This window comes from Lepus europaeus, chromosome 14 (genome assembly GCF_033115175.1).
Source record: "Lepus europaeus isolate LE1 chromosome 14, mLepTim1.pri, whole genome shotgun sequence".
NCBI classification, from domain to species: domain Eukaryota; kingdom Metazoa; phylum Chordata; class Mammalia; order Lagomorpha; family Leporidae; genus Lepus; species Lepus europaeus.
The window spans coordinates 40,703,820-40,729,437 of NC_084840.1; the positions used below are offsets into that span (position 1 = coordinate 40,703,820).

At 47.7% G+C, this 25,618-nt stretch overlaps 1 protein-coding gene across 2 annotated transcripts in view; it reads right to left on the minus strand.

Moving 5' to 3' along the window:
• Window positions 1-25,618, minus strand: part of NMT2 (N-myristoyltransferase 2) — a 56,902-nt gene that overhangs the window by 23,689 nt on the left and 7,595 nt on the right. For both annotated transcript variants that reach the window (XM_062210497.1, XM_062210498.1), the window contains exons 2-7: window positions 13,471-13,606; window positions 6,249-6,393; window positions 3,260-3,378; window positions 3,067-3,158; window positions 2,843-2,959; window positions 883-1,053 (exon numbers count right to left, since the gene is read on the minus strand). In XM_062210497.1, the coding sequence (XP_062066481.1) occupies window positions 883-1,053; window positions 2,843-2,959; window positions 3,067-3,158; window positions 3,260-3,378; window positions 6,249-6,393; window positions 13,471-13,606 (780 nt within the window). The remainder of the gene's footprint in view (window positions 1-882; window positions 1,054-2,842; window positions 2,960-3,066; window positions 3,159-3,259; window positions 3,379-6,248; window positions 6,394-13,470; window positions 13,607-25,618) is intronic.

Here is a 25,618-nt window from a genome sequence, read left to right on the forward strand (position 1 = left end):
TGATACTAAGAAGGCAAACTGAACAGCTTAAAAACATGGAAGTGCTTCTCCTACATCCATAGTCTTCTTCACTTCCACAGAATACACACCAAGGGAACCAACTCTTCAAGAAACCAGCTTGACTTTCTAAAGTGATTCCAGGTTAGGAACTAGGGTAAATGATTTGAATTAAAATACAGCTGTGGAGTCTTTGTTTTTGTTAGTTTATGAGTATAGTAATTTAATAGAATATAGTAGTTGTACTCTTTTACCTTTTATACTATGGTTACATTAAATTTCACCTTAGTCAATAAAAATAATACAGACAGATGAATTCTTCCTGATCTTTCAGAAACAGGTTAGTCCAGTGACGACCTGACTGGCTTCTCCCTGGAGTAACCTTTGAAAGCTTGATTAGAATGGATCAAGTCACAAACACAGAGCTGAAGCTGCCACCTTACTCTCCGCCACCAAGTACAGCCATGGCTCTTCGACCGACCAAGTGGGGTTCTGGAATAATTCAGTAGCGCTGTGAGGCACAGCAGAAAACCAAGTGGTAGGGAGGAAGCCAAGGGTAGATGTTGGCCTCTTCAAGATCACAGTGCTTAGGTCTCCCCATGCATCCATAACGATGGTCTTTCAAGCAGAAGAGCAACAAAAACACAGACCCAGAAGCACCAGAGGGGACGAGCTAAAACATTTTAAAATTACCAGATGGCCATATTATATTGCAAAGAATACTGGACTCAGTGGTTCTAGGTTCCAGTCTAATCTCCACTACCAAGAAACTCCATAATCACAAGTAAGCCAAAATCCCTCTGAGTTACTCCTGAGGGTAAAGGCTTCCAGAAAAATGGTTCTCATTAGTTTGGGGTGGGAGGAGCTGAGTAGCGTGGCTGTTACCTGCACGTGGCCACCGGCTTAGGAAGAACTACCCCAGCGGTATACACGGCCTGGAAGATTCCTTCCAGATTCACTCTTCTAGTTATTTCTCGAATTAACACTGGAGCTACTCGTTTGGACCTCAGTTTCTTGTGCACACAAAGAAAGTTGATTTCTACCATCTTCTTCACACTGGGAAATAAAGATGTTGAAAATTAGAGCCAACACAAGACAAACATACTTTTCAAAAGTAAGACCAACATTTTTTAAGAATAAGTACATGAAAGACATCCTTTAACACATTAAAAAAATTTTCTATTCTTTAGACTTTTCACAGATTCCAATCAAAACGCTATTCCCCATCCTCCTGGGCCAAAATGGTTAGTTAACAAACTGGATCAGATGGTTCTCTTAAGGTTTATCTGTTTTTCCTGAAATGTATATAATTACAGCAGTAACTGGGTCAGCCCGGTGCAGAATCAGAAAAGATGTCACTTTGTGATATGACACAAATTCCTAGGATCCCTGAGAAAGGCCCTGACCAGACCAGCTCTGATGCTTTTCTGAGCTACCATAAGCACTCCCGAGCCTCAAAGCCTGTTCCCAGGTCGGCCTCCAGGATTGCCGTCATTTTGTTTGGCAGACATTATTCCTGGAGATCAAATGCTTTTTAGCAGTAATTAAGTTAACCCAACATGCAGGAATGCAAACAGACCTAGAATGCATTTGATCTTTGACTTTCACAGCTGGGTCTTTGACTTTCCGGGCTGGAGACACAGAGCAAAAATGCAATATACTGGGGCCTGGCGCTGTAGCACAGTGGGCTAAGCTGCCGCCTGTGACACCAGCATCCCATATGGGAATGCTGGTTTAAGTCCTCGTTACTCTGCTTCTGCTTCTGCTCCCTGCTAATGTGTCAGGGTAGACAGCAGAGGATGGTCTAAGTGCCTGGGCCCCTGCCACCAATGTGGGAGATCCAGATGGAGTTCCAGGCTCCTGGCCTCAGCCTGGACCAGTGCCAGCCATTGTGGCTGTTTGGGGAGTGAACCAGCAGATGGAAGATCTCTTTCACTGTGTGTCACTCTGCCTTTTAAGTAAATAAATAAATGTTTTAAACAAAATACAACATATTTACTTTATAGAGACAGTTTTTATCCCACTTCAAATTTTTATAGTATTCTTACCTAGAAATAAATGTGAAATACCTCTTTATGGGCTTGTTTATTCTGATACACACATAGCCTCTATGTGTCTGTATTTACACATAACACATATTAGTGTGCCTGTATGAGACTTAGGTAGAGCAAAAAAAAAAACAAAGAGAGAGAGAGAGAAAACATTTTTCTTAGTTCACAGTCCCCTCCATCCAAATTATTTTAACTACTTAATATACTTTATTATTTTTTTTTAATTATTTGAGAGACATGGAGAAAGAGAGCTCCTCCTGTCTACTGGTTCACTCCCCAGATGCCCTCAATGGCTGCAGCTGTGCCAGGCTGCAACCGAATAGGGAACTCAATCCAGGTCTTCTGTGTGGATGGCAGGAGCTCAATTGCTTGAGCCATCACCACTGCTTCCCAGGATCTGCATTAGCAGAAAGCTAGCATCAGAAGCTGAGCTGGGATGTGAACCCAGGTACTCTGACATGGAAGGTGGGCATCTTAGCCAACGTGTTAACTGCTAGGCCAAATGCCTGCCCCTAAACTTTACTATTTAGTAGTTCTCTGTTCACGCAGAACTGCACTGAGAGATCCCATACAGCTCATCCCCACACATGCACAACCTCCCCCACTATCAAGAGCCTGCATTAAATGTTTAAAAGCCTCTCATCACCGCCTTGTTGCCTTATCTTCTTCCAAATGTACTGCTAAGTAAAGCGCAGCCTATGCAGTCACACAGGCACATACACACGAGCCGCTTCTAACGGCCATTCTTGGAAAGGAAACGCAACAACTGGCCCTGACAAGAACTCACGACGCACCTGTCATATATCCGGATGTTTGCGGGGATGGCACTTATGAATCCCACGAGTTTTTTATTTGAAGACACTCTGACCCCACAGTGCCACTGAAGGAGCCAGCCTGGGGGGCACAGCGCCCTGAAGTCAGGAAAGACCAGAAAACCAGGCACCAAGTGAGTGTCCAAGAACGCGGGGACAGATGCAGCCCTCCCAGCCCCACGGCCTCCGAGACGGGCGCGACTCACCACAGCAGGAACTCGGGCGAGTAGTCAAAGCGGAACATATTGTCATCGTCTTCCACGTAATTCTCATTTAACAACGTGTACAGCTCCTTGAGCTACAAGACACAGCAAGCGTCCTGTCCGTGGTGCTCAGACCCAACTCAGGAGCACTTTTTTGCGGAGGCAACGTCAGGTTGAATGCAGGAGTTTTACTCACCACGTCGGCATTACTCAGGTCTAAAGTGTCCCACATGAAACCCTGGGGCAGGGAATACGGCTCCTGACGGACATTGTCTTTATCTGGTTCAATTGCACCGTGGGACGTTATGACTTCATCTGCAACAGAAGAGAAGCGGCCGGACAGAATTTTCAATCACAGAAGTATTCGGACAATCCGAAACAGTCAGTGACAGAAACAAAATCCTATTTAGGGGCCTTGGGTTTAACGTACTCTTGAAAACCAAGCTATTACTTCAGCCACCTGTGGACTAAGACAGGCAAGCAAGGCATTGCTATTTCATCAATTAAATAAAAGGAGAAATCTTCTATCACCCAGTGAGGACGGTGACTTTACAGAACAATGGCAATTTCTCAGTCCCAGCGGCAGGCTGCAGATACAACAGCCTTAGAGACGTCTATATATTTAGTTTTTAACAGGTTCAGCACAGTTCATAGGCACATTCTAAGAATACAAGATTTTTCCTTTTCTCCCTCCCTCCCTCCGCCCTCCCCACCTCTCCCCTTCACATCTGAGCTAACATCTCTTTAACTCACAAAACAGTCAAGGGCTTAAAGCTCCAGCAAATAAAGAGTTCAGCAAGTAGAAAGCAAGGAGGTCCTGGTTTAGCAGACATGTAGGCAAGGGCTATAAATGATCATCAAGTGGAAAAATGACCATTTCACCTAGATACCGTAAATTCCCAAGTAATCACAGGTCATTAAAACTAAGGAGTATAATATTCTTAACCATTAGTTTGACAAATGTTTTATTTTTCTACCTTGTATCTGCAAACTGGGGGTGGAATTGGGAGCTGCAGTGACCTTCGACCCCTCCCAGCAACAAACCCAAAATTAATTTCAAGACTGGTGACTTCTCTCCATTGGTCCTGCTAGCAGAGGAGTCCATGCCATAATGGTTTCTAGTGATTTCCACCTAGGTGCCTTCTTCCAATTCGTTTTCTAGAAACTTCCCAAAGTGGTCAGAATGGAACCCAGGCTCTTCTCCAGGGCCACTGCCGGTCTTGCGCTCCGCCGTCCTTCAGTGCCAGTGCTCAGCGTGCGGACCTCCCTCACACCTGTCCCCCGCCAGGGCAGCTCTGGGGCCGGGCCTCTGCTCCTCACACGGCTGGCCCTAGGGAACTTCTCAGGCAGGTACTGGCTTAGCCGCCGCTCTCTCACAGCATCTCTCCCTGTCCTATCTGAAGCGTGTCCTCACAGATGCCCAGCCTGGCCACCGTCTCTCTACTTTTCCACCTGGCTCCCCAGCATGCACCCCACGTTGTGCCCGGTGCTTGAGAGCAGACACTCAGCAAACATCTGCTGAACGGAGAACCAGGGGCTGGTTCTTCCCATCACGTGACCTTTGTATAGGTACAAGTCACAGGAGATGTGCCACCTCCAATTGCTTTGGTATAACCCAACGTGGTCATTCTTACCTTATCTGCACTTTACCAGCTCAGCTCCACAGAAGTGCCTCTAGCTTCCTCAATTCAGCCCAGGTGGCCACACTCCTAACTGCGCCCCTACAGGGTCCCTGGGGACCTTGGCTCTCACACAGCATCCCGGGGACAGTCCCAGGCAGCTCTGAACAGCTGGGTGTGTTGGGACTGCAATTGGATGCCCCACAGATGGACCGAGCAGGCAAGCACAGTTTTCCTGACTTCCGAATGTCCTCCCTGACTACAGGCTTACTCCTCCCCCACCAAGCTGGCTCCCTCTCCCCAACTGGTTCTGGCCTTTGAATGAACTAAAGTGTGCACCAAAAAGTCAAGGGACGAGAGAATCACGCAAAGACTGAGGGGGAGAGGCAAAGTGCAGTGAGTGCCTGGGCCGTCTTTTCAAGAAGCACCCTGGGGTTAGGTGCTGGCTGGAAGTGGCTTTCACTCCCCGACGTGGGTAGACCAGAAGTGCATCTAGCAGCATTCAGCGGCAGCCAGTATACTTAGACCCACAGATCTAGATCCCGTAGCTAATGGTCACTCGGTTCATTGCCATTTAAAGGCCTGCCAATTCAAGAGAATCTTCCTCCATCACAAAATACATTTCTGAAGCCCATGAGAAAAAAAGTAAGCGAAGATCATTTCTGTCTTCCACACTCAGAAATGATTCCTTTTCAGGTATCTGAGGTGGGCGTGGGTTGGAAAGGGGCAGGAGCAGCAGAACAGTTTGAGAACCAATACTTGAAGACACTGAAAAGGATTGCTTCCTAATTAGACAAAACAGACTGCTTGTCACAGCTGGGTTATTAAGTTTTGACAGCATTTAACCCTTGATATGCTACAGATTCAGAACCTGAATAATCAAGGATGAAAAAAGCAGAAACGATGATATGATAGTCTGTTGTCATACACACCCAAGTTGCAGTACATTTTTGATCACCCTATGGCAATTATAACACCATCTCATGTTTGCAGAGTGTGAAGGAGGGCCAATCAGGTTACGTTTATGGCAACTTAAGAGGTAAAAGCCTAAGTGAGCTAGGAGGGGGCAGGCGCAGCACCAAGGGACGAGGCCTCGTGGCAGTGTCTTCTGCGAACCAAAGCCCTTACCTAGGCCTTCACCAGATGCCCCTAATCCTTGAGGGCACCAGGCCATTACCGAGTTGATGCCAATGAGCACCACTGGCAGGTGTGCACACCCCAGGGTTCAATAGCACAAAACTTTCCATTTCTATAATACGTGACTGAAACAGGGATGGTTTCTGAGACTTTAACTAACCGAAGGCTGAAACTGCTAAAAATTTACGTAGAGCAAAAACAATCCCAAGAAGCTCAGAAGCAAAGAATGAGAGTGGGAAAGAACCCCACCAGCGTTCCACATGTGGGGAAATAGGAAATAGGGACAGAAATTAGGCCAAAATTGTTGTCACTGACAGCCGATGTAACTACCTGATAGTAACGTGTTAGTTACTATGAGACAAAGATACAAGTGGTGTAATCTCTTTCATTTTTGATTTTTGGGGGAAAAAATAAAGCAAAAGAGCTTACTTAGTTTGGGCACTGGCTGTGTGTCCCAAAACTGGTATCTGTGTTGCGCGGCCTCATCAATGCTCCGGGTCGGGCCCTGGCACGCGGACAGCAGCTCCATGGCTCTCTGCATATCCTGCAGCTTCTGCATGGGAACGGCAGCATTCTAGAGCAGCAAAGACACAAGACACCGGGCGTGAGGAAGCCGCCACTGCTCCTGAAGCCGGGGCCAATGCACGTGCATCTGCCCTGGAGACTTCGTCACTAAAAACTGATCCTCCTCCAGTGCAGGTCAAGGCCACGGGCGTAAGCGGGCAAACACGTTCAGCTCGAAGCAAACACAGTCTGTTAATGGTCACACAGCTCTATAGTTTGGATGGGGGCTGTGGCAGTTTGGGAAAACTGAAGCAAATCGAAGCACACTCTGCCGCCGTCTCCCACCCGTCTGCTGACAGTGCCCAACACCGCGCTTCTGGGAGGAGAAGCGTCCCAAGCCTCACCATCACGCAGCAGCCAGGGGCACGCGCATTGGCAGCACTGCCAGGGTTATGCTCTGTAGTAGTAGCAATGGGTGCATGAAGGAAATAGCTTCTACAACAGTAGCTAAGTGGACAGGAGGGAATTTTAGTTCATTAAAGAAATTTTTTAAAAACCTGAACTTAGTGCTGAGCTGGGAAGGAGATGATCAAGAAAGGAAACCTTAAACCATGCCCCTCCCTGAAACATCCTGCCCTTCTTCCAATCCCCCCAACCCTCCAGGGAGACAAAACCCTCCGAGCACCAGGGCCAGCAGCGTCCTCTGTACATTCAGACGCTTGGCAACCACCACCTGTTCTCCCCAGTCCAGGGCTGGCTCCAGCCTCTTTTTTAGGCAAAGCACATTTCCAACCTCCAGGCAATACCTTTAAATTCTAAAGTTGCTTTTTCAAATCCAGTACACTGATCATCTCTGGAGGACTCTTCAGCTCTTTTTCTTTTAATTCCTCAAATTATGGGACACAAAACTATACTTAAAATGAGAGGGCAGAGCATAGGACTGAAAGTGGAGATCAGAGACTTTTCAATATGCAAAGTAACCGGGAAGTGGGAGAAGCCTGATGTCCCACAAAGAATGACCTCTGCTGTCATCTCAAAGGCATTTTGGAGCCCTTGGTTTCCGCTGTCCATCACCAGCCGCCAGCCATAGGCTAAGTAAGGTACAACTGACCCTGGGTGGCCTGTAAACAGTGACTCTGGACTTCTGCTCCACTTTGCATCTGAAATCTGTGGTCTGGAGTAAATAATCCTAACCTGGGGAGCTAACCTGTCTGACACAGCCCAAAACAGGGCTTACTTGACACAGGCCATCCTGCGGTTGTTGTGTCCCTAGGTTTCCTTGGGGTTCCTGACACTGCAGTGATTCAAGGAAACAAAGTTGTGAAGCCACTTGGAGGCATGTTGAAGGTTTGATGTCTCCCCTTAGAAATGTAGCCGTCTAGCCCAGAACTGCCTGCTTTCATGAGCTGTTACACTCACATTTTGATTGAGCTCCAGATCCCAAGGGGGCATACCTTAACATCACATAGAAATTTAAAAAAATACATTTCTTGCTCTAATGTGTTTTATTTTTGGATCATTTTTATTGCTTGGGTCTCTGAGTTCCTCCAACATTAAAAGTAACTGGTTTCTAGCAAAGCAAAATTTACATCCACTCAAATCCCAAAACACAATCTGTACAGGGGCCCACAACTCAAACAGGAGCTGAAGTCACAGTACTCTCAACTCATAATGTTGGACAAGTCTTATGGAGCCCAGATGCACCAATATATATCCACAGTGTCTATATTAAATTTCTCATGGCATGTTTTCTTTCCTGAGATTTGGGTTAAATCTTCTAACACTAATACATCAAACTCGAATGACTTTGTAACAGTGAATAAGCATCTCCATTCCAAAGGAGCCAATGGTATCCCAGCTCTACAAGTCACAGCTCAGAGTGGTCGCTACCTCACCTCCCCAGGTGCATCAGGTTACCCAGCATTCTCCACGTGAGGTCACCATTTGTGAAATAGCTAGATCCCACTGCTAGCTATTAAATGCTTTCTGAAAACAGATTCAAGTAAGTACAGTTCTGAAATTCACAGCGGCAAAGCAGTAAGGAAAAGTCAGTCATGATGTCTTAACCCTACCCATTCACCTAGAACAGTAGCACCACCTGGGGAGAAAGGACTGAGTGTCAAGAGAGTGAGAATGGCCAACAGTCCTGCCTTGACTTCCCACTACTATACTCCTAGGGTATTCTTCTTATATACCTACTCCTTGCAAAATACTGAACATCGACTATACACTTTACCAATTATTTTTCAAGTTTACTACCTTGGAAAAGCATCCAAGTCTTCTGCCACTAAGAAGTCATTAAAGAAGGAGCTGGTGTTATGCCACACCAGGTTAAGCTGCAGCTGGAGATGACGCAACCCATTCCAGAGGGACAGGTCAGGTCCCAGCTGCTCCACTTCAGTCCAGCTGCTGCTAATGCACCTGAGAACAATGGAAGATGGCCCAAGTGCTTGAGCCACTGCCACAAACGTGGGAGACCAGGATGGAGCTCCTGACTCCTGGCTTCAGGCTGGCCCAGCTCTGCTACTGCACCCATTTGAGGCCAGAACCAGCGGAGCCTTGCAAGCCAGGGAGTGAGGAGTGAGGGAGGGAAGGAGGGAGAGAGAGACAGACTTCCATCTGCTGGTTCACTCCCCAAACAGCCTCAACAGCAGGATCTGGGCCAGTCTGAAACCAGGAGCCAGAAGCCTCCTCCGGGTCTCCCAGATGGGAGCAGGAACCCAAGCACTTTGGCCATCCTCCGTTGCTTTCCCACGGACACCAGAAGGGAGCTGGATTGGAAGTGGAGCAGACGGTACTCAGATCAGTGCCCACATAGGACAGGCCTGTGGCGGTTTTACCCACTACACACTACACTATAGTGCTGGCACCCAATAAATAAATCTTTTTTTTAAAAAAGTCTTTTTTTTTCTTCTTACTATTTGCTTAACTCTTTACTTAGTGTATTTTTTTTTTTTTTGACAGGCAGAGTGGACAGTGAGAGAGAGAGAGAGACAGAGAGAAAGGTCTTCCTTTTGACGTTGGTTCACCCTCCAATGGCTGCCACGGCCGGCGTGCTGCGGCCGGCGCATCGCACTGATCCGAAGGCAGGAGCCAGGTGCTTCTCCTGGTCTCCCATGGGGTGCAGGGCCCAAGCACTTGGGCCATCCTCCACTGCCTTCCCTGGCCACAGCAGAGAGCTGGCCTGGAAGAGGGGCAACCGGGACAGAATCCGGCACCCCGACTGGGACTAGAACCCGGTGTGCCAGTGCCGCAAGGCGGAGGATTAGCCTAGTGAGCCGCGGCACCGGCCTTAGTGTAGTGTTAATCTTATAAGTATAAATAAACTGAAAATAGATCATTTTAAAAATTAGGAGAAGGAATAAGAGAGGAAGGGTGGGAGTATGGGTGAGAAGAAGGGTAGGGTGGGAAGTATCACTATGCTCTAAATCTGTATATATGCAATACATGAAATGTGCTCACCTTAAAATAAAAAAAAATACAGGATATGAATAAAAACCAAACGTCTAACCTCGGACAGAGGTAGGTGTTGTGGTGCAGCAGGTTAAACCATTCCTTGCAACGTAGGCATTCCATATCAGAGAGCTAGTCAGAGTGCCCACTCCTCCACACCCGTCCAGCTTGTGATAATGCACCTGGGAAGCAGCAGATGATGGCTCAAGTAGCCACGTTCCTGTCGCCCACATGGAGTTCCCGGCCCCTGGCTTCAGCCTGACCCAGCCCCCACTACTGTGACCATTTGGGGAGTGAACCAATAGATACAAGACCTGTTTCTCTCTGCCTTGCAAATAAATAATTTTTTTTGACAGATAAGAGTTACACAGTGAGAGAAAGAGAGAGACAGAGAGAAAGGTCTTCTTTTCTGTTGGTTCACCCCCCAAATGGCTGCTATGGCCAGCACGCTGCGCCAATCCAAAGCCAGGAGCCAGGTGCTTCCTCCTGGTCTCCCATGCAGGTGCAGGACCCAAGTACTTGGGTCATCCTCCACTGCCTTCCTGGGTCACAGCAGAGAGCTGGAATGGAAGAGGAGCAACCGGGACTAGAACTCGGTGCCCATATGGGATGCCAGCACCTCAGGATTAACCAAGTGAGCCATGGCGCCAGCCCCAAATAAGTAAATCTTAAAGAAAAAAAAGAATACAGACAAAAAATCATTTTTATTTTGATTCTTGAGGGTTGATCAGAATATTCACTAAAATTCAGTTCACTATAAACTATAGTATTATCTAGAACTAATAGAAGCTTAAAGGAAAAGAACCCTAAGTTTTAAAAACACAATGGTGGGTGCAGGCAGTTGGCACAGCAGCTTAAGTCCCTGCTTGGAATGCCAGCATCCCATATCAGAGTGCTGGGTTTGCAACCTGGCTACTCCATTTCTGTGTGTGTGTGTGTGTTTAAGATTTTTATTTTATTTATTTTAAAGATAGAGAAAGAGAGAAGTCTTCCATCTGCTGGTTCACTGCCCAAATGGCTGCAACAGCTGAAGCTGAGCAGATCAGGAGCCAGGAGCTTCTTCTGGATCTCCCACACCGGTGCAGGGGCTCAGGGACTTGGGCCATCCTCTGCTGCTTTTGCAGGCACATTAGCAGAGAGCTGTATCAGAAGTGGAGCAGCTGGGACTCGAACTGGTACCCATATGGGATGCCGGCACTGCAGGCTGGGGCTTTAACCCTCTGTGCCATAGCACTGGCCCCTACTCCACTTCTGATCCAGCTTCCTGCTCATGTGAACCTTGGGAGGCAGCAGATGAGGGCTCAAGTGCTAGGGTCCATGCCCTCAGTGTGGCAGTTCCTGGCTCCTAGCTTCATCCTGGTCCAGCCATGGCAGTTGCAGGCATTTGGAAAGTGAACCAGCTGATGGAAGATCATTCTCTATCTATCTCCCTGTCTCTGTTTCTCTCTCTGTCTTTCAAATAAAACGAAAATAAAAAACATCCAGTGGTGAAAAGCTCACATTACAACACTGTTGGTGGGAGCCAGTGCTGTGGAATAGTGGGTTAAAGCCCTGGCCTGCAGCGCCCACATCCCATATGGGCACGGGTTAGAGTCCCAGCTGCTCTACTTCCGATCCAGCTCTCTGCTGTGGCCTGGGAAAGCAGTAGAAGATGGCCCAAGTCCTTGGACCCCTGCACCTGCACCTGGAAGAAGCTCCTGGCTCCTGGCTTCAGATCAGTTCAGCTCTGGCCATTGCAGTTATTTGGGGGAATAAACCAGTGGATGGAAGACCTCTCTTTCTCTCTGGCTCTACCTCTCTCTGTAACTCTGTCTTTCAAGTAAAGCTTTAAAAACAAACAAACAAACAAACACTGTTGGCTTGCTCCTAATTAAAAGAAGGTCTCTACCATGTAATGTTACCAGTGCCTTCGGCCTTGGTGGGCCTTACTTTCTTACAAGAAAGTAGAGGTGAGGGAATAGCTCAAAGTTACTAGGGGTATAGGAATGGGGTATAATAGGGGTATAGGAATGTTGGTGGTGGCAGCAGCAATGAGGGGGCAGCCACATTTGCAGCTGAGTGACACCTGCCTATCTGATGAAGCAACACTTAGAGATGGGAAGATACTCTGCAAGCCGACAGTGGTATTCTCCTATGAGCTACCTTGGAAATTATGGCTGATGGGTAGAATACTGATTACGTGAGAGACAGGCTGGAAAGAAGACTGCAGTCTCTTCTCATCCAAAAAGCCAGTCAGTAAAAAAGAGGGGCAAGTGATTTTCCCTCTCAGTGATTCCTGGTCCTTTTGTGTAAAACAGGCAACAACAACAACAAAACTACCTGCAAGACTCAGCTCATGGGACAGAATATACATCCTGTATAATAAAAACCCACAAAACTTACCTAAGAGTAATAACTACCATGCACACAGTACTTCACATTACACAAGCCGTTTAATAAAAATGGCCAGCCAGCACCCTGGCTCACTTGGCTAATCCTCCGCCTACGGCGCCAGCATCCTGTCCAGGTTGCTCCTCTTCCAGTCCAGCTCTCTGCTATGGCCTGGGAGGGCAATGGAGGATGGCCCAGGTCCTTGGGCCCTGCACCCGCATGGGAGACCAGGAGGAAGCACCTGGCTCCTGGCTTCGGATCAGCACAGCGCGCCAGCCATAGCAGCCACTTGCGGGGTGAACCAACCAACGGAAAAGAAGACCTTTCTCTCTGTCTCTCTCTCTCTCTAACCCTGCCTGTCCAAAAAAAAAAAAAAGGCCTCATTTCCTCATTTAAACATAAACAGCCCTGAGAGATGGAAAGACATCATTTCCACTTTACAGGGAAGACGTAAGGAGATGAAGGAAGGCACACAGTTCACGAACAATGGAGCCAGGACCAAGTTCAAAGTCTCCAAGGTATTTTCCACGACACACACCATCCAGGATAGCCTATTTGTAGCTACAATCAGAATCACCTCTATCTCATTATACACTTCCAGTTTCATCCTGCCATGCACTGAATTCCTGCACCCAGAGAGCTTCAGTGTTTCCCAGAGCCCAGCACACAAGGGCTGTGTTCTCAGCCAAGGTGACAGGAGTGGGGGGAGGTGCTCGTGGACAGGGGTGACTGCCATCTGCACCACCACACGCCCACGCAGCACACCCTGCCAACACGGGGCCCAGCGGGACAACTTGTGTGGTTTGGTCTAAATGGGTTGTTTCTTCACCAGGAGCTATTCCCTACCCCTGCAACTGAATGAAGAATGGCCACTGGCAACCGGTCTGATCCAAAATCAACGTGAGACTTACCCGCGGTGGAGATGGCGGTGTGCTACCCAGGTAATTAGACAGACACCCAGAAAATGAAAATGTCAATATGTGCCAAACGAGAAGTAGTCAAACATGAAGTGTAACTTGGGGAAAAAAAAAAAAAAAAAAAAAAAAGCAGCTCACACTGACTTCTGTAACTACAGTCTAATTCCAAACCCCGAGTCCCTGAAAATCAGGGAGGTATCTGGCAGGTATCCACACACACACACAAAGCACAGGTTGTTCCTCTTTCGTTACTGGGGTGCCAAAGTCAGTGTTAGGGAAGCTGTAAAGACGCCGTGGCTCCCAGTGCCACTGAGCACACAGTCTCAACATAACCCCGACTGCGCATCCAGGCACAAAGCCACTCCCAGCCAGGGGAACACACAGTGAAAGCAAAGCAGGGATCTCACTTTTGAAGGCGGCTGGATTTTAATCTCCTGGGAGTCAGACGCCGAGTCAGACTTGGCCCCTCCAGAGGTGGGTTTCTCCTTTTTTCTCTTCTGCTTCTTCTTTTTCTTCTTGGCTCCGAAATCCCCTCCAGGACTCCTGCAGGAGATACAAACAGGGTAAAACAAGCCACAAAAAAGGCATCCAGGGGAACATGTGTGTTTCACACCGGGGAAAACCCACCCTAGGCTGTGGGCAGGAGATGAAACACAGACTAAGAAACGAACAGACAAAGCAGGAAAACATCAGTCCACACCGAGTCCGGTGCTTGGACGCCATCCCCTCAGTACCCCTGCTCTCTCACTCTACATTTCAAAAGTTAGCCTATTCAGGGAGCGGTACATTAAAAAAATTCCATCACAGACATCTCTGGATACAACCAAGCACCACTCCCGGAGCAACAGAACTAACCAGAGTGCTTTTCTGCGGCCAGTGCCATGGCTCAATAGGCTAATCCTCTGCCTTGCGGTGCCGGCACACCAGGTTCTAGTCCCAGCTGGGGCACCGGATTCTGTCCCGGTTGCCCCTCTTCCAGGCCAGCTCTCTGCTATGGCCCGGGAAGGCAGTGGAGGATGGCCCAAGTCCTTGGGCCCTGCACCCCATGAGAGACCAGGAGAAGCACCTGGCTCCTGCCTTCGGATCAGTGCGGTGCGCCGGCCGCAGCGGCCATTGGAGGGCGAACCAATGGAAAAAGAAGACCTTTGTCTCTCTCACTGTCCACTCTGCGTGTCAAAAAAAAAAAAAAAAAAGTGCAATCAGAGTGCTTTTCTGCAACACGCGTTTTCAAAAATGCAGAGGAGGGAACCTCTCCTGGCAAAGGCTTTTACTAGCAGGGCTAAGAACAACAAACTGTAACCGTTTCTGGTCGGAAGGCTTATTGCCTTTTGAAAGAGGAAGCGGGGAAAACGGACGCGAGGAGACAGGTTTCCCATTCATCTGGTCTACTCTACCACAAAACTCCCAGAGGGTGAATTAAAAGTTGGGTGTGAGTTACTACTGCGTTATTGTCCAGGATGAAGCAAGTGACGGGAACAATTAGCTGTGGGCCATTGTTCTAAATCAATCAGATTTACCTCTCCCTATTTTCCTTCTTGAATTTGTACCTAATTATGACATGCCAAATATGTTGCACAAGATCCCGACGTCATTAATCAATTAATTCCTTTATATTACTGTCCCTCAAAGGCAACCAATATGCTTCCAAAACTGTCATTCTTCTCAAAGCATGTCCTCATTTTCATGATGAATGATTTTTAGATAAAAAAATTGAATCTTGGACATACCATTTCGAAATTTTTCTTACCTTTCCACTGAACTGTAGATCTTGGAATTCTTTCTGCGTTGGAATATACTGAACTACTGCCTTTCCCTTTACCAACTGGCTGGCTTTTCACCATGTAGATGGATCAGATTTTACTTATTGTTCCTATATTAAAAAGACTACCACAAAAAAATATTCTGGTGCTTTCATCTTTACGTACTCCACAGGCTATGTCCAAACGGGGAAATACTAGGTCAAAGGGCATGCACATTCTTGGTTTTATTAAATAATAAAGACTGCTTTTAGAAATACTGTCCAAATTTCTCCCCCACCAACAGAAAATCAGAGCATCAAATTACCCACATCTTAGCCAGCACTGAAATAATCTCCTTCATCTGTGATACTCTCACAGGTGGAACCAGTCTCAGTGTAGACTGACTTTTCACTTATTTAATCAGGAGTGAGGCTGCACATCTTTTTACATTTTTATTTATTTAATTTATCTGAAATGCAGAGAGATAGCAACAGACAGTCTTCCACCTACTGTTTCACTCCCCAGGTGCCTGAAACAGCCAAGTCTGGGCCAGGCTGAAGCCAAGAGCCTGGAACTCAGTCAAGGTCTCCCAAACACTTGAGCCATCCCCTGCTGCCTCCTGGGGTGTGCCATTTATTAAATATTTGCTTTGGGTACTAAACCTCATTTCTCACAACAGCCTTAGGAGACAGATACTACTGTATGCTTATGTCACTTGGCCTAGTTGGTTGTCTTTTATTTAGACTGTAAATATTTCACACATTTTATTTTTAACCTTTTGGCTTTACTTACAATTTCTTTTCTGATACAGACATTTAAGGTTTTTAATGTAGTCTAACATTTAAAATATTTCCCTTGTGGCTTTTTTGCTTTAAAATTTTTTTTTATTTTATTTTGACAGGCAGAGTGGACAGTGAGAGAGAGAGAGAGAGACAGAGAGAAAGGTCTTCCTTTGCCGTTGGTTCACCCCTCAATGGCCGTTGCAGCCAGCGCACCGCGCTGATCTGAAGCCAGGAGCCAGGTGCTTCTCCTGGTCTCCCATGCGGGTGCAGGGCCCAAGGACTTGGGCCATCCTCCACTGCACTCCCAGGCCACAGCAGAGAGCTGGCCTGGAAGAGGGGCAACCGAGACAGAATCGGGCACCCCGACCGGGACTAGAACCTGGTGTGCAGGCGCCGCAGGCAGAGGATTAGCCTAGTGAGCCAGGGCGCCGGCCTGCTTTTAAATCTTGCTTTAAAAGGCCTTTCCAATCCCAAAAGTACATAAATATCCTCCTCTGCTTTTTGATTCGAGTATTTTAATGAAATTTTTGGGGAAAAAAGTTAGCTTTCTAACCCAGCTGGAGTAAATGTACTGTACCATGTCCCCACTCTTCAAAAATACATTATATACACAAGAAAGTTCCACCAAAACATAATTGCTAATACAGTGCCACACTGCACTGTGCCAAGTCTAACAAGCAGAGAGGCTGACAAGCCCACTTCCTGGCTACATATTCACTCACTGGACAATTACACCAGGTGCGAGCAGTTTTCAAACATGTCCACAAAGTTTCTGATACCTCTCTCATCAAGAGGTGGGTCCACTCCCCTTCCTGCAGAGTGGGGTGGGAGTGGAGGCTTGCGATTCTCCCTGTGCATGTGGAAAGTGACATCCTGAGAGTTCCCAGGCGGGGTCACAAAAGGCGATTCAGTTTCCACCTGTTCCCTTGAGGCTCTCTGTCTGAGGTCTGAGGGAAGTCAGGTGGGCTCTGAGACCTCCAGCCTAGTGGACAGGCCCCCCAGAGTGCAGCTGATTTGCTGGCTGCAGGGGGAACTGCTAGCACCGAGACAGAATCAATCAAGACATGAGCGAGCAATCGGCCTAGGCAAATGTGCAAGTGATGCCAGCCCCAGGTATGACGGCAACTGTCTTGAGATCCCAGGTGTCAGTCTGCCTTCGCCAACTTCCTGACCCACCAAATCTGGAAGCATAGTAATTGAGCATTGCTTTATGTCCCCCAGTTGTTGCTCTGTAGCAATGAACCCTGAAGCAGAAATTTGGTGTCTGAAAGTGATAAACAACCCAGATAGGAGGTACTGGCTGGAGAGGCCTGATGGTGCGAAGAAGAATAAAGCAAATGCATGGAAGACCAAGGAAAGGATGTCTCTGGTGCAGGAGAGGAATGCTTATAAAACTATCTCCAAGATGGGGCTGGAGTCGTGGCACAGCAGATTAGGCTGCCACCTATGACACAGGTCCAGCGTCCCATATCAGAACTCTGGTTCAAGTCTCAGTTGCTCCACTTCTGATCCAGCTCCCTGCTAGTGCACCTGGGAAAGCAGCAGATGAGGCAAGGAACTTGGGCATGTGGGAGACCTGATTGGAGTTCGAGGCTTCTGGCTTTGGCTCAAACCAAAAAGCCATTTGGGGGAGTGAACCAGCAGATGGGAGATCTCTTTTTCTCTCTGTTTCTTCCTCTCTCTGTCACTCTGCCTTTCAAATAAACAAAGAATAAACCTAAAAACCCCAAACACTATTGCCCAGAGAACATGTGAAAAATAGACAACAAGCCTAATGGATTTGATGATATAACTGCAAAGATTTCTGGAAAAGGTGTTGAAAATGCTGGCCACTTCTGGCTGCCCACAATAAAATGAGAGAGAAGAGAGATTAATTAAAGACTGATGATTTAGGTTCTGAGTTGAATTTACAGAAACTATAAACCCAGCCCATAGTTGTCAGATTCAAAAATAAATCTGCTTCCCATCTCCATCTCCAGAGAGCAATGCATTAGCATTAAATTAAGAAACGGCCTTAGGACAAAAAAAAAAAAAAAATCAAATCCAGGGTAGAGCTGTCAGACCGTTGGTTAAGACTTCAGGAAGATCTAACGGACCCTCTGAACCAAGGCCCTCTGAGTTTCTAAGGGATGTGCCTTGCCTGTTTTCCCTCTAACAACAGGGCCCCTAAGAATCTTAATTATCTCTCCCCCAAAACTGCTTATCTCAAAGAGTCCTGCGTATGACTTTTGTCTCATGGGTGGATCTTAAATGAAACAAAGGAAGGAAGAGCGAGACACTGATCATCCATTGTTGCTGTGGATTCGTTCAGAGATGAGGAGCACAGTGGGGGCAAAATGCGCAGAGTCACCACACAGACCCCAGGAGTCGGGTGAAAGTGGGCCAGAGGTGAGCAGGCCCCGTAGACTCATTTATTTAAGTTGGTACAGCTGTTTATATAGCCGAGGCAGCCAATCCAGTCAAGGGGCAGTTTATGCCCTAACCAATCACAGCCTGTTGCCAGGCAGGCTCTGTTGCCAGGTGGTTTCCCAGTGGATTTCCGAAGCCATTCCTAAGTAACTGACGCTCACTTGCCAGCGGCCATCTTGGCATGGCCTTCTCATTCCACCACAATTCCCCCTTTTCGTTTCTATTTGAGCAACGGGAGGCATGACTCTTGGCCATACCATTGTTGACCCCGTTTCCATGTGGTCTCCATACACCGCTGTGCCTGTCTTAGGTTGTCCCCCAGGGGATCTTACCCGTCACTGACTAACCAGTGTTCAAACGGGAGACCACAGGAGTGCTTGCTCAGATAGGGGTAGGAATGAGGAACAATGGTAACCAGGAATGGCACGACCACACGCAGGCTGTGGGCCATTTGAGTGGCTGACCAGAGCTAAGTGGGGTATAAAGAAGTAGCGGGTGTGGCTATGGGCAGTTTCTCAGGGTAGGATGATAGGGTAGGATGATGGGGCAGGTGCGTCTGCTAACAAGTTGGACTCTCAGTCTTGTTCAGCTGGTTCTGGTTGGCTGTCAGTTACAGGCTTGATGTTTCTGGCTGGTACCCAAATGGGCTGTCCCACGTTCTCTGGAAAGACACAAGCATATCCTTGGCCCTTGGTTAGCAGAGGGTGTCGTCCCCTCCATTCTCCTGTCGGGGGGTCTTTCCACCTAACCATAGGGGCTGGGGTCTGGGATAGAAAGGATCCCTGGCGTTTATAAGCTGGGCTGACCCCTTGGGAATCAAAAGTAAGAAACTGATAGTGAAAAGGACCTCAGTCAAAGCAAGCTGTGGGTCTGGAGGCATATGATTGTTTTTCTGGCTTTGTAAGAGATCTTTAATCGTCTTATGAGTTCTTTCAATGATTGCCTGTCCCTGTGGGTTGTATGGGATACCTGTGGCAGACTGTATGTTCCAAGACCTCAAAAAGGAATTAAATTCCTGTGATGTATATGCTGGCCCGTTATTAGTCTTTTTTTTTTTTTTTTTTTTGACAGGCAGAGTTAGACAGTGAGAAAGAGAGACAGACAGAAAGGTCTTCCTTCCATTGGTTTACCCCTCAAATGGCCATTACATCTGGCGTGCTGCACTGATCCGAAGCCAGGAGCCAGATGCTTCCTCCTGGTCTCCCATGTGGATGCAGGGCCAAGCACTTGGGCCATTCTCCACTGCCTTCCCGGGCCACAGCAGAGAGCTGGACTGCAAGAGGAGCAACCAGGACAGAATCTGGCGCCCCAACTGACTAGAACCCGGGGTGCCAGTGCTGCAAGCGGAGGATTAGCCTAGTGAGCCGCAGTGCCAGCCCGTTATCAGTCTTTATGGTCCAGGGGACACCAAGGACCAGCATGGCTGATTTAACCGCCCTTATCGCATTACTAGCCTTTTCTCCAGATTGGGCTGTTGCAAATACAGCCTTTGAATAAATATCTACCACCACATGGACAAACAAGTTCACCACAGGAGTTAATGTGGGTGACGTCCACTTGCCAGAGCTTACTAGGAGCAAGGCCTCGCGGGTTCACTCCAGCTTGTTGTAGTAGGCCTAACAATTTTTTTTTTTTTTTTAAAGAAAAGGAACCCAATTAGCAATGGCCACTGAGCTTCTCCTCTAAAAGGGAAAATTTAATTAAATGGACAATTCACTCTTCTGTGAAGTCAAAATATGAAAAATACATCTGATAGGGTAACTCTGAGAAATTGCACTTGAACTCTAGATTCCAATTCCCCTGTTCCTAGTCCTCAAATAGAACACGTGCTCATTTTTGAAGATTCATTAAGACCTTGTCAAATGGTATCCTACAGGTTTAAAAATAGTAGCGCATTTCTACCCTGAAACGAGCGGCTTGTTTTCATCAGGAGAATCAAATCTGTGCTACCGTGATGTTTGTATTTTAAATCATCTGGCGACCAAGGATGCTCAAAATATCTGACTAGCAATTGGGCTTACAGAAACATATCACAGGCAGGTACAGAGGCTAGAAATATGTTGGGGGACACGGATGGTTTTGTAAATTCTCTGCTTTGGGAGTAGGAATATTTTAGGCCTTCCTCCCTCAATGTTCCCATGGCTGGCATCTTCTGAAGTGGTAAATATGTTGTATTGTCATTGTGTGACTTACGTAAACGTGTGTGTGTGTGTGTGTGACCGAGGAATTCATTCAGTCTCTGATGCCCTACATTAGCTGATATTAATCACACATGTCTGATGAGTGGGAGCAGGGCAGGCATTTGGTGCTGCTGTTAAGATGCCACTTGGGATGCCTGCAACCCACGCTGCAGTGCCTGGGTTCCAGTCCTGGTTCCACTGCTAATTCCACCTTCCTACTAATGCACACTCTGGGTGGCAGCAAGTGCTGGCTCAAGTGGTTGGGTCCCTGCCACCCAGGGGGAAGACCTGGATTGAGTCCCAGGCTCCTGACTTCACTCTGGCCCAGCTCTGGCTATTGTAGGCATCTGGGGAGTGAACTAATGGATGGAAGATCTCTGTCTGACTTTCTCTGTTCCCCTCTTTCAGTTTTTCTGCCTTCAAACAAACAAACAAACAAACAAAATTTAAAAAGGAGTTGAAAGCTATACTTCCCTATAGCCTTGATGCAGAAGTCCACCTATCAGAAACCTACCAGCGGCCGGCGCCGCAGCTCACTAGGCTAATCCTCCGCCTTGCGGCGCCGGCACACCGGGTTCTAGTCCCGGTTGGGGCACCGATCCTGTCCCAGTTGCCCCTCTTCCAGGCCAGCTCTCTGCTGTGGCCAGGGAGAGCAGTGGAGGATGGCCCAAGTGCTTGGGCCCTGCACCCCATGGGAGACCAGGAGAAGCACCTGGCTCCTGCCATCGGATCGGCGCGGTGTGCTGGCCACAGCGCGCTACCGCGGCAGCCATTGGAGGGTGAACCAACAGCAAAAGGAAGACCTTTCTCTCTGTCTCTCTCTCACTGTCCACTCTGCCTGTCAAAAAAAAAAAAAAGAAAAAAAAAAAAGAAAAAGAAACCTACCAACACCCATTATCAAGTATTCACTGAAAATCTACCACAGGCTCAGCACTGTGTCAGGTGCAGAGGGAAAGTGCTAGTAAGTGAAGTCGCTGAGGATGTGCCCTGGGCTTCCTGCCCCAGGAGACGATCCCTCTCTTACCTCTAACCTTTACATTTTCTTAAAAGATTTATTTTATTTCATTTCATTTTATTTATTTTTTTTGACAGGCAGAGTTAGACAGGGAGAGAGAGAGCGAAAGGTCTTCCTTTCATTGGTTCACCCCTCAAATGGCCGCTATGGCTGGCGCACCGTGCCGATCTGAAGCCAGGAGCCAGGTGCTTCTCCTGGTCTCCCATGGGGTGCAGGGCCCAAGCACTTGGCCCATCCTCCACTGCCTTCCCGGGCCACAGCAGAGAGCTGGCCTGGAAGAGGGGCAACCGGGACAGAATCCGGCGCCCCGACCGGGACTAGAACCCAGGGTGCTGGCACTACAGGCGGAGGATTAGCCTGTGAGCCATGGCGCTGGCCTATTTTATTTATTTAAAAGGCAGAGTTACAGAAGGAGAGGAGAGACACGGAAAGAGAGCGCTTCCATCCGCTGGTTCATCCCCCAAGTGGTCACATCTAGGGCTGAGTCAGGCTGAAGCCAGGAGCCTGGAATTCCATCCAGGTCTCCCACATGGGTGGTAGCAGCCCAAACACTTGGGCCATCTTCCATTGCCTTCCCGGGCACATTAGCAGGGAACATTCAGGATATAAACTTTCACTCGTGTGGGATGCTGGCATTGCAGGTGGTAGCAAACCGCTGTGCCACAGCGCAGGAGTCTGAACCCGGAAGCCAGGAATGTAATTCAGGTTTCTCACATGGGTAACAGGAATCTCCCCACGTGAGCCATCACTGCTGCTGCCCAGGGTCCATGTTAGCGGGAAGCTGGAGTCAGGAGCCTGGCATTGAACCCAGGCCACTGGGATGTAGGATGTGGGCATCTTAGCTGATGGCTTAATTAAGAGGGCCAAACACCCGCCCCAAATTTTCATTTCTTATGCCCTTTAAAAATATATCTCAATGCTGATCATGGAGCTAGTCAATTACTTCATTACAGAAATGTTCCATATTTGTATGAAATCCTTACAGGATATGCTTTTTTCTCCAGAAAAATCTTGGGAAGAAGGGCAAGACTTGCATGCTATCGAAGGGAAGCCATCATCTTTTGCAGTTAGACCCACGAGGAAAGAGCCACGAGGTTGCAATAAAACAAGACTGGTCAGTTCTGCAACGAAGACGGATCCATGGCTTACGAGGTCATGAGAACCCAGCAAACGGGTGGCCAGAACAAAGAGCCGCAGATGGTTTTGAAAAGAAAAACAAGCTTAAAAAAAAAAAAAAGATAAGAGAAAATGGCATGGAGGATCCAAGGCAGAAAGACTGAAAAATGAGCCTGTGCTATGCGCCTAAGAGCAAAGGCCAGAGACCAGAGAGAGGGAACAATCTCTATGAATAAGATCAAAGGTATCAGGCCAAGTTGGTGAGGCTGTGCAAATGGCACATCGGGAGTCACAAAGGTGGACTTGGAGCTCTTCTTAGACACCAAAGAACACATACTGGGGCCGGCGCTGTGGTGTAGCGGGTTAAGCCTCTGCCTGCAGCGCTAGCATCCCATACAGGCACGGGTTTGAGTCCTGGCTGCTCCATTTCTGATCCAGCTCCCTGCTAATGTGCCTAGGAAAGCAGACGAAGATGGCCCAAGTGGGGATGATCCAGCCATGGGAAAAAAAAAAAAAATCTTACTGCGAACTTTATTGATGGCCTGGTTAAAAGTGGTCATTTAAGAGACCTAAGGTGCTCAGGCTGCTAACCTAAGATTTACAGGGAGATGAGAGTGGAACATGAAACAAACTAATCTTTACTGAGAGTCCCCGAGACCAGACAGTTTACTAGAAGGGCACAGGTTCACAGAGAGACCCAAGTTTGAATCAAAAGTGGGCTGGGGCAAGTCACTCAAGCTATGCTAAGATGCGTTCTGCTTGCCTGTTTGGAAATGATTCAATGAGAGAACAATAAACAACCACAATAAACAAATAAACAACAATAAACAAATTACTGGTGGGCACCTGGCTCACAATTAAGTTGCCGCATGGGATTGCCAGCATCCTGTATCAGTACTCCTGGTTCCACTTCTGACGTAGCTTCCTGCTACTGTGCATTCTGAGAGGCAGCAGGTGATGGCTCAAGTCCTTGGGTCCCTGACACCCACGTGGGAGACTCAGGTGGAGTTCCAGGGCCCTGGATTTGGCCTGGCTCAGCCCCAGATGTTGCAGACATTTGGGGAGTGAACCAGTGGATGGAAGATCTCGCTCTCTCTGTTTCACAAAAATGAGATAAATAAATAAAAATTTAAAAACTGAATGTTATTTTACCATGTTGGGGCCTATCCAGCATAAAACTCAACTAAAACTCTACAGTCTAAGTAGAATAAGAATTAGAAGCAGAATAAGGAAATCCTTCTCATGTTTCTAACGTACACAGGAGGACATTTTAAAAGTCAGAAATTAGCCAGTGGTCACTTAGAATCACTGCAATCCACACAACACACTTTCATGAAGCTCCCAGTGCATGCAATGAACCACACATGATGGGTCTCAGACGCAAGATGTGGTCTCCGTGCTGTAATCTACGTGTGTGCAGACAGGGACACACATGCCGGTGTGTGTAGACACGTTCTGACATATGTCTTGGTCAGTTCCTGCTGACTGGATCAAGCCTGGATCATTCCCTTGTCGGCCAGAAACCAGTCTGGAGAATCTGACAGATCTCTGGACAGTTAGCGAGTGACTGAGAGAAGGAGGCAGAGAGGGAGAAAAGGCTGGAGAGAGACAGAAACCCTGGGCTGCTAACATGCTGGTCCCGGGTTCCAGTAAAGGCCAGTCATACCTTATTCTGATATGCTTAATAAAATCTTCTTTTATTTGAGGCAGTTTGTAGACGTGATGCACAGGCATTCAACAGCAGGTGCAAAGAGCTCTGTTTCCCAACTCCCAGCCACCTGATGGACAAGTCACTTATCTCTAGGAGCTACAGATTCTGTGGGAGCAGATCAAGGGTCTGGAGCCTGAGCAGGTAACTGGGAGACGACAAGGGGAGGAACCGGTGTCAAGTACAGAGTGGGCTGCAGGGCCTCTGCTAGGGGTCGCCTCAGGCTATAAGATCACGACAGAAAGGACAGTGGAGCTGGACTTTCCATTTGGAGAAGAGGTACCGCCAGATGGGTGGAACGTCCTCTGGGGGACAGAGGACACCGCGGGAGCACTGGCCCCAGAGGGGCATGGACGGTAACAACTTCCCGTAGGTGAGCAATGATGCCTGTCACGGGATCTGCAGTTGTTTTCCGCTACAATAGCTTCCCCTCTGCTGCTGTCTACACAGACATCGGCACACAGTGTGCACAGCAACAGTGATTCTTCAGGGGGAGACGGGAGAGGGACAAAGGCTGAGGAAGCGGCAAAAATAGGTGGAGCCCGGAGACGTGGGGAAGTTGGCTGCAGCTTGGACGGGCTAGAGGACCATGAGAATGTCCGTCTCCCAGAAATCCTCACATGTATTTATTAGCTCGAGCTATTTTGTGTAGATATGAAAGCAAAGGTCATCCAAGAAGGTAAAGGCCATGGAAGCTCCCTGCTCAGAGGGCAGGGATAAAATCCTAGAAACTTCACGACTGAAAACAAGTCAGATCAGAGACCAAGAATAAGGTTATCTACAAAGAAAGAGAGAAGACACGTGCACCACTGACAGCCAGAAGACAATAAAATTGTGTGTGTGGCACCTGAAGGAAAACAGCTGGTTCCCGTGCAGGGGCCCATGACCGGCATCCCCAGACCCAAGAACTCAGGAAATACATCATCCGTAGACTCTTGGGGAAAATTAAGTGAGAAAGTATTGAAAGGAAAGTGTGTGGCTTACACGACACAGTGTTCAGGCATTAAAAACAGTAAAGCTGGCTTTTAATAACATGGGTGTGAAACAGAATGGAAAAGTTTAGGAAAAAAGTCTTTATGGATACAAGGGCAAAAAAATTCAAAGAAGCCACATGCAATTAAAATATCAGGTTACTTCAGCAAAACCTAGGAAATGAAAGCAAGGAGGAGTTAAACATTCTACACATTTTTGTGCCGTGAGGTATTAAATATTGGAGGTAGTGGTTAATTTTTGATATTCATAAATATACATTAAAAATACTCTTGTTTGAAATTTCATGAGCATTTCTAGAAGGTTAAAAAAGAATTAAAACTTGATATATTAGGGGCCGGCACTGTGGTGTTGTAGGTTAAGCCTCTGCCTGTGGCGCCAGCATCCCATATGGGCACCGGTTTGAGTCCCGGCTGCTCCACTTCTGATCCAGCTCCCTGCTAATGGCCTGGGAAATCAGTGGAGGATGGCCCAATTGCTTGGGCCCCTGCATCCATGTGGGAGACCCAGAAGAAGTCTGACTCCTGATTAGCCCAGCTCCAGCTGTTGTGGTCATATGGAGAGTGAACCAGCTAGTGGAAAACCTCTCTCTCCCTCTCTCTGTCTATAACTCTGC